The following is a 9,440-nucleotide window of genomic DNA, read 5'->3' on the forward strand; positions in this document are numbered from 1 at the left end:
TAAATTTTAAAAAACTCTGCTCAAATTCCTATTTCAGGCGCATCGTGCTTTCTTTCCTGTAAGGCTCCTGTTCCTCAAAGTGCGTTTTCATTCGGGCACCCACACATACAACCCTTGTTTGAGGTGTGGCTCATTCTGCAGCTTTGCTCTGTTCTCGCTTCAGTTCTCTGATGATTTCGGAGCTGTGAGGCGAGTGACAAGGTATTGACGAGAGCGCCCGGATATCCCAACGAGTATCCCCCAACCGGTCCCTGATCAATTGCATAACAAACAGGATTCTGAACCAAAGCCAATGACGAGCACCCATTCTTCTGTATCAAAGTGTGAAAAGTGCATATTATATGGCTCTACGCAAGATATTTACTGTATGTGTTATGTTGTGCTAATTGTTAATGTGGTATTAATATTTTGATAGTATGGTAAATGTAGTTTTGTAGTTAAAATGTAGTTTTTATGTATCAACCACAGGAAAATGTAAATCTTTCAAAGAAGAAAGAATTTACTACTTTCTTATCAGAAGAGACCAGCTCCTCCTGCTTCTCTCAGCCTGGTGGACGCCATAGAGATTAAAGGAAAAAAGTGATACTAACCAGAGACAATTCTTAGTTAGAATAGAATTTATGTATTATATATGAATTGTATGAATATTCAACAGGCGATTGCTTTTAAGAGAAAATCCTTTGTTAACAGGGGTCCTTCTTCAGAGCTTGTGGCTCGGGAGAGGCACCCAGACGTCTGTAACTTTGTTTTTGTTGTTTTGTATTGTCCTAACTCTAAAACTGTTCAAATTTTTTTACTCTAATTCTATTTTTATAACCATCTTATTTACTATTAAACTTTTAAAATTTTAAAACAAGTGATTGGCGTTTATCACAAAAAGCTTTACAGATTGTACCCTAGAGGGATCTGAATTTGATACTTTTAGGGAGATAACCTCAGATATGAATGTGCACTTAAGAGAGTGCTGCTACAAGCACAAAAAGAAGCAGATTTAGGGTGAATTAAAGGCATTTTTACCCAGTCTGGTTTTACCCAGGCTTCTTGCAAGGGTAAAGATTTCAGACAAAATGTCTCCCTTCGAGCCATGGGTATTTTTAATCAGCTTGGCTTGTTTTCCTCTTGTTTGGACTTGTCACCCTCAGGCTGCCAGTAGGCAGCTGGATCAAGATGGAAGTTTGTATCAATTTTTTTTGTGCATACTTTAGAACATGACACTATCACAAGGTCTGCGCCTAACACTGGGTAACATTTAGACTCCAACCAAACATTCATTTTTTGGCAACTGCGAATTCCAGCTCTCACAGCTCACGCTAGAACTGCCCCTGAGCCCGCTGGCAGCAAGACTCCCGTGTGAAGCAGCAGCTGCAGAACAAAAACCTAGCACTCTGTAGCAGGAGTTTGAACTCGTCTCAGCCGTGTTCCTCAGAACAGTAGTTTCACTTAGATCCTTTTAAGACAGTTTTTTTTCTGCTTTGTTTTGCTGGAGGCTAGGAGCAGCCCCAGCGCTGTGTCCAGATGAGTCACCGGTAAGTCGATGGCAGCTGTGTGCAGCCCGAGGTAGGGCTGGGCTGGCGTGCGCTTCCAGCTCATTGAAATGTGGGGAAGCTTCATTGTCAGACATGCCTGTTCGTTAAGAAACACTCTCAGATTGGTGCAGTGCCTCCCCAGCAGGTGGGTATTTTTTGGAAAAAGCATTATGGATGGACCAGAACTGCAGTCTGAAGAAGTAAGCTTGATTGTGGACACACTTGCTGTACAGTGTTACTGACCACACAAAAAACACGCAGTATTGAGTTCAATGAGCCACTGTCTATAGTATTGTTATGCTTTAAAATATCCAGCATGAAGCTAAACAACGCAGAGCTGTTCACTCACTCCCCGCAGTGGGAGAAGGGAGAAAATCAGAAAAAAATGTAAAGAGTTTCACAGGAGAGAGGAGGGGAAAATAGTAATAAAATGATATATGAGTGACACACAGTACAGTTGCTTACCACCAGTAATGCCCAGCCAGTCCCCAAGGAGTGATCCATACCCTTCCCTAACCACCTCCCCCCCAGTTTTATTGTTCAGCATGATTTCATGCGGTGTAGGATATCCCTTGGGTCAGCTGGGATCTGCTGACCTGGCTGTGTCTGCTCCCAAATCCTTGTGCACATCAGCCTCCTCACCGGCAGGGCAGCAGGAGAAGTATTTTATCAACATTATTCTCATCCTCAAACCAAAACACAGCATTGTATCATAAGTGCCACAACCAGGACAAACATTACATTTTTGCCTGCATATATATATGTGTAAGTTCTTAAATGGTATGAATAATCCTGGGGGTGATAGCTAGCTGTCATTTTAGGGATATAATCTGCAAAATGCATTTTGTATAACTTGCAGGTAACTCTAATTAAGGATTTCTGCTACAGGAAAAGCTTGTGCAAAGTAAAGACTACCAAGAAGTGAAATGCCTACTGTGGTTTGCAAGCAGAACTATCAAAGTGCTATCTGGCAGTGTAAAGCTCTTTTTAGTGTTTTACATGGTTTGAAAGAAACTCTGGGAGGCTTTCATGGTACAATTACAGGTCAGTACAGGAGGGAACAAAACCCAGCTCTTTCCAACAGTGAAACTTTTCTGTGTTGTCATGGTTTAACCCCAGCCATTGGCTAAGTATATATGTGTACGCACACAGACACACATACACATGAGACAGGAGAAGGAGAATCAGAAAAAGTAAAACTCACGGGTTTAGGTAAGAACACTTTAGTAAGTGCAAATAAAGTAAACAAAAATAATAAAAAAATTGAAAAGGATAAAGAGATTAATAAACTCCAAGACTGGCAAGTGACACAGCAGCGGTTAGTGCCTACTGGGTGATCAGGATATAAATCCCACCCTGTTTATATACTGGCAAGGTGCTCTATGGTGTGACATATTCCTTTAGGCAGTTTGGGTCAGCTGTCCTGGCCCTGCTTCCTTCCAGCTTCTCGGGCACCTCCTCACTGGCAGAGTATGTTAAACTGAGAAGTCTCGGATTTAAGGTAAGCACTGCTCAGCAACAACTAAATCATCAGTGTGTTACCACCATTATTCTCACACTACATCCAAAACACAGCTCTGCATCAGCTACCAGGAAGAAAATTAACTATATCCCATCCAAATCCAGCATATGCATTCATTTAAGCACCTAGTTTAAGCCCATTTGTACAGAACTTAACAAGCCATCTAGTTGAATTACAGTGGTTTGGACTCACTGTGGTACTTTTGTCATTTTAAACAAACACCACCATTACCATTCCCTGTTTTAATGATAAAAAGATTTTTAGCGTTACAACCAAGGAATTCCAGGGTAATTCAGAATCTTTGTTTCAATTCTATGGTAGAAAATAAATGTCACCAAAGCAAGGGGAACTACAAGTTCATCTAGCAAAGTTTTGTAAAATTCTACAGTAATACTTCTCTTTTAGTGCTACTTCATATCCACAAATAAGAAACCTTGAGGCACGATCAAGAACCTTAGCAGAAACCTTTTCTTTATGAGGCCTTTACATTCACTGTCAAGTACACTAAGCTCTAGTGACAAACAAACCAAAACCACAACTGGTAAAGAAAAAAACACACAAAATTATACCACATTACAGTCCATGAGTCCAGTGATTTTTATGCATTTAGTTTCCATTACCTGATCACAGATGCAATATTTTAATTTTCATTCCTCTCCTGTGAATATCTAAAGCAGAATTGCTTTTTAACAAAAGCAAATCATTATCTAACAGAGGACCTAATGCAGAATTTAACTAAGGCCTGACACCTGTAGATAAGCAACAAATAGAGAGTACAGAGTGCAAACACCAAATAATTCAGAGATGAGGTTATTTTAGCTAGAGAAGTCAGAGAGGGAACAAGTGACAGAAGCTCATACATCCATCAGCATCACAGAGGGCCTCTTAAGTTTTTTGGGCACACTGATCTTAACTGTGGAACTTACTTTTAGTTTTCATCAGGACAGACTAAATGAAAGGAAAGATAAATACAGGAGCCAAATTCTGCCACAACAGAAATATAAATCAACATATTTGTACACGTATCCTTTCTGTGCATACAATACACAACACAAAATGTTTTATTCAAAAACAGACATTCGATGATTTTTTAAAAAATAACATAGAAACCACATTTCACCATTCTGTCAAATCAAAAGTATCTCCTTAGGCTGCAAACTTCATTTTACTGGACAGCCCTTAAAAGGATCAACGTATTTGATCTGAAAAGTGATGCAGAAGGCACTGATATAGAAACAGGCAGAAATATGTAGTGCATGTACATTGGCTTGGGGCATTTTCCTTGTTTTTTTAACAGCAAACCTGCAGGACCACATACATGAGAGGGAACTGAAGGCAATTGCAGCAGAAACACACAAGTACAGGCTAAGTAAGATGTCTCTTATTGGCACACATAATACACTCTTTCCTGCTGAACCTATCAGATGCTTCAACTAGTAAACCTAGCATTTGACCTGTATTAAAAATCACCTGAGAATTCAATGTAACTCTTTGGTGCTTCTGATGTCCCCACCATGGAGTTTTCTAGGGAACATTAAAATGGCACCAGCATTTTACAAGAGCAAGCCCTAGGAGCACATACACCAAAAGAAAGCAACTTCAGCTCCCAAGCTTCTGGCATAAAATGGAGAGAAGGATGACTTGTTTCTTTTTTACATGAATAAGAATATCGTAGTGATCTTCAAATCAACCATTTCACGTCAGTGTTTAATGTATCACTGTCTGAAAAGCATAAATGTTTGTAACCAAAGCCTTGCTTCATTTTGGCTGAATCTTCTACTTTATTCTACACCATGAGATCCCAGTGTCTTCTTTCAGAGATCTGTCTTGCCCTCGTAACGACACATACAAGCAGCTCTCTGGCTATCCAGGTATGGTTTGCATCCTAAATGTATCACTGCATCAAACAGCAGCTGAACAGTTGATTCACAAGCTGCAAGCAAAGAAGAGTTCAGTTAAAAGTACTCTTTGAGTGGAACATGAAACTAACAGGAGAAAATGTCCGGCAAAGTGACCATGACTCTAAGAAAGAAGCAATCTTCTCTGGGCATAGCAAATAGATTGTCAAATGAAAGACTGAACCAACACAGAGTCATATAAGTTTTGAGTAAATATTTTTTTAATATCCCAAACAAAATGAAAATTCATTGTATATGGAATGTTATCTGCATTGGAAACATTCTGAGTCTTGGAAGATGAAAGAGCTGGTTTATCTCCTCACTCTTTGCATCCCAGTTTATGCAGAAGTTGCCATCTTTAACATCAGCTCAACAGAACTGAACAAATATTCACCAGTTCTGACACTAAAGACTAACATGATGATTTATTTACAGTTAAATAAATTTGAGAAGTTGAAGCACAAGGCTATTCTAAAAACTTAGTGCTCTCAGTGGGAGTATTTACTGTGGAAGTGACATTGTCCAAATTAAAAAGTGATTACCTCATGTATCCATCAGATGTGGGCCAACAACCAGAAGGAAGATCATATGGCCTGTTACTAAGAAACCTAACATTTATTCACTAGGGGACAGCATTAACTACTTCCAGTATGATAGTATATTATTTTAATATCTCATTTCATAACAGGGAAAGATTCTCTATTTTCCTACAGCTTACCAGCAATCACACACAGAAGTTTAGAAATCACTCAGCAGAACAGTCACATTACAGCTATGCTACAGTAAATGCAAGAATTATACAAGCATTTTGATCAAGTTGTATTCCCATATCCATACTTCCAAATGGGCAGCATTATCTTTTCCCCTGAAGTTAAAACTAACCTTAACTCCAAGTTAGTTTTAACCCTGATCATTTTCCTATGCCGTGTCACTGCTCTGCTGTACAAGCACCGGAAGCCGCACAGCAGAGGGAAAGAACAAAGCATCTTTCATCAGCTTATGAAATGTGGCCTCGCTGCATTGCACGGAGATTCTTTGCCAAGTTAAGCTCAGGTTAGACTTTGGGAGGGGGGGTGGAAAAAAAAGCTTTTTCACACTTACCCTGGACACTCTCTGAGATTCCAAGCGTTTTCTGCACATCTCTGCAAATTTTTGAGAGGCAGGTCTGAAACTGTTCATCACAATCATTTTTTTTATTGCCACAAGTATCATAGCATCTGTCGTGGTGATTGCAGCACCTTGTCATCGAAGGGATACCGATGTCAAACTGTGAAGAAAACACGCACACACCTCCATTGGTATTCCAGTGTAAGAAAAGTATAGCCTATGGACACACTGTAACAGAAATCAAAACCAAATGTGATGGGTTGAGATAAAGACAGTTCAATAGATTAATAAAAGAAGACAAAAATGTGACAAAAAAAGCAGTGCAAAAAGCACTCACCACATTTCAAAGCAGAGGGGATGCCAAACTGGTCTCTGAGCAACAGTGACCTGGAAGTCAGACACAGCTCTACCACCACCCCCTCCCCACCTTCTCCCACTGCTCCAGTTTTTATTGCTGAGCACCACTATGTAGTGTGGAATATCCATCCCTCTGTTCAGTGTGGGTCTGCTGCCCCAGCTGTGTCCCCACCCACCCTCTTGCTCAGCCCCAGCCTACACGCTGGGGTGGTAGATGGGCAGAGTGGGGGAAAAAAGAAAGTCCCAAAGCTGGAGGACAACAAGCTGACTCCTGTTTTCTTTCTAGCATTAAGGAAAAAGGGTTGGTGTCAGCAAGGACAGCGACAATCATAGAATCATAGCTAAACCCTCTGCTCTTACATGGCAACAGCTGCAGTTATTCAACACTTTCAAGATTGTGCAAACAAAATACGAAACCAAACACTCAAAAAACTCAAGGAATTTATCATCATTACACTTTATGCTTGTAATCTTTGAAAATGTTTATGCTGTGTTCATTTACAATGCTAACACTTCCCATATGTTGTTACCAGAGCACGTGTTAGGAGCTGATAAGAGCAGGGACCTTGTTTATGGATGCTGTCTCAGAAGGGAAGATGGAAAAAATCATCTACATTGAGGGAAGCTGATGCATGAACGACACACAAAGAAGCCCCCAAACGGAAATACTTACCTGAACTCCAAATAGAGGGGATCCACAGCCATTTGGTGGTGATGGTTTATATCCATAGCGAGGAACAGGCTTTGATCCTGAAAAAGATTTCGTCATGTCTCAAATAGATTTTTTTGCACAGGATTTTAGCAGTTTTAAAACTCACCACAGACATTTGTTTGGCTCAAGACAATATCAGTTGTATTTTTAACTTAAACGTATATTCAGGCACCTGCATATCAACAATTCTTTCCAAATGACAACTTATGGGTACTAAGCAAATTTTTTTAGAAAGGGGGACAAGGCACCTGAGCAAGTGTCAATGTTCGTTTCCTAAGTTAAAACCGCCCCCCCCAAAAAACTAAAATCAATGTGTTGGTTAAGTATGCAATATATAGGAGTATATCAACAGAGCACTTTAGTCTAAGTTCAGTTAATATTTCTATGCTTTATATGCAACCAACAGCAGTTCTCTGATTTTTTTAATCTTAACTGGGATGACACATCATTTTTATTTTGACAGTGGTAACAGGAACAGAATTAGAATTAGAATTAACAGAGACTGCTAAACTCACATCTCCCTGAACTAGTGTAGCAAACCAAGGAATTCTGCACCCCAAGTTAAGAAAGACTGTGGAGTTAATTTGAAAAAATGACCCTCCAGTTCATTTCAATATTGGAAACAATCTGAGGCCACAATTAAAAGTAATGAAGAGGGGAAAAAAACCCCACATTTGAAAGATGCATATTTCAGAACAGAGTCTAAATGTCAGTGTCCTGGACACTCTTGTGGAGCTAGCCAGGGCATCACCACCAGACTCATTTCCTGAGTTAACAAATAATCCAACAAAGTAAACTGGGGTGATGCGATTCCACCACAGCAGGCTAATATGAACCTCCCATTTTGGGAAGCTCTTGAAGCGCCAGTGAAAAGCCTGGAAAGAAATCCCGTTTCTGGCATATTGCCTGCCTGGCACCCGGGATGGGCACACCTGGGATGGGCACACCCGGGATGGGCACACCTGGGATGGGCACGGCACGGGAGGTGATCACAGAATGGGTCAGCCTGGAAGGCAACATAGTGAGTCATGTGTTCCAAACGCCCTGCTCAAGCAGGGTCATCCCAATAATAACAGTCTAACATAATAATGATAATGATAACCATCACCTATCTACCAGGGCATGCCAACTTCAGCCGCCTCAATTACCGTTCAGCTAAACCAGGCAGCTGAAACGCAGGGAAGAGAGCGGCACCGATGTCCTCTGCTGGTCGCAGCAGGATTTACAAACGGCAGGACGCATTCCTTCGACTGGCAAACACGGCTGCCATTAAAACCTGTTATTCAAGCGTGACTTCCAAACAACATAATCCATAGCTCAGATTTAAGCTTTTCTGTCCCAAACCGAAATGCTAAGGCGTGCTCGTAAATAACCAGCAGGGAGGGAGCAATTCTTCCCACTCCAGGGTTTTTCCCTGTACATCTCAGCTACGTATTTGACAGTTTGCCTTTCTCCAAGGCAAAAGTCTCGGAGACGTTTAAAAGGAGCTCTTTAAAAGCCGCGTTAAGAGAACCGCTTAGGAGTATACACGTTATACACGTATTTAAACACACACACACGTGCAGGAGCTTGCTTGCCGAGGTTCACACACGTATTTATGGGCATGTACGCCGGAAGGAACCCGCCTGCGAGGTTTGCCCCGGGACGGCGCTGGGCCGCGGCGGGAGCGCAGCCCCGGCCGCCCTGCCCGCACAAGGGTCGCGCCGCCAGCCCCGCTCACCATCGCTGCACTTGTACTGGCAGAGCCCGTCCTCGCCGCCCAGCAGGTCGAGCGCCGCGTTCAGGTACGTGTCGATCTTGTGCACGCCATTGCGGATCGTCTTCAGCGTCATCCGCCAGTCCGGGGTCTGCGGCGCCTCTTGGCCCCGCACCGGCCGCCAGGCGCAGGCCGCGACCCCCAGCAGCAGCAGCGGGGGCAGCAGCGACAGCCGGGCCGGGGCCATGCCGAGCCCGCTAAGCCGCCGCCTTCTCCTCCGCGGCCCGCCCGGCCCGGCCCGCTGCGGCCACCGCCGCCGCCGCCGCCGCCATGGTCCCCGCGGCCCCGCCCGTGCGCCCGCCCGCGGGGAGGGACGGCCCGGCCGCCCGCCCCATGGCAGCGCCGCGGAGCGCTCCGCGTCCCCGGGGCCGTGCCCTCTCTGCGCTGTCCTCACCTGGGCCGTGTCCCCTGGGCCGTGTCCCGTCTGCCGTGTCTCCTCCACCCTGTTCCCTCTGCGGTGCGCGGCCTTCCGAACGTGGGCAGCGACAAGCGGGTACCTGCCCGGGTACCTCGGCACCTCGGCGCTGGCTGAGCAGGGCACCCGGAGGTCCCGAATTCGGTG

General features: G+C 43.5%; 1 protein-coding gene across 1 annotated transcript; it reads right to left on the reverse strand.

Moving 5' to 3' along the window:
• Nucleotides 1-2,733: 2,733 nt before the first annotated feature.
• PLA2G12A (phospholipase A2 group XIIA) lies at nucleotides 2,734-9,065 on the reverse strand. The gene is made up of 4 exons (XM_040065584.2): nucleotides 8,843-9,065; nucleotides 7,084-7,160; nucleotides 6,048-6,213; nucleotides 2,734-4,981 (listed from the first exon to the last, which is right to left on the reverse strand). The coding sequence occupies exons 1-4, from the start codon at nucleotides 9,063-9,065 to the stop codon at nucleotides 4,863-4,865; spliced, it is 585 nt and encodes a 194-aa protein (XP_039921518.1). The 3' UTR covers nucleotides 2,734-4,862.
• Between the last annotated feature and the right edge of the window lie 375 nt (nucleotides 9,066-9,440).

This window comes from Hirundo rustica, chromosome 5, assembly GCF_015227805.2.
Source record: "Hirundo rustica isolate bHirRus1 chromosome 5, bHirRus1.pri.v3, whole genome shotgun sequence".
Lineage (NCBI taxonomy): Eukaryota > Metazoa > Chordata > Aves > Passeriformes > Hirundinidae > Hirundo > Hirundo rustica.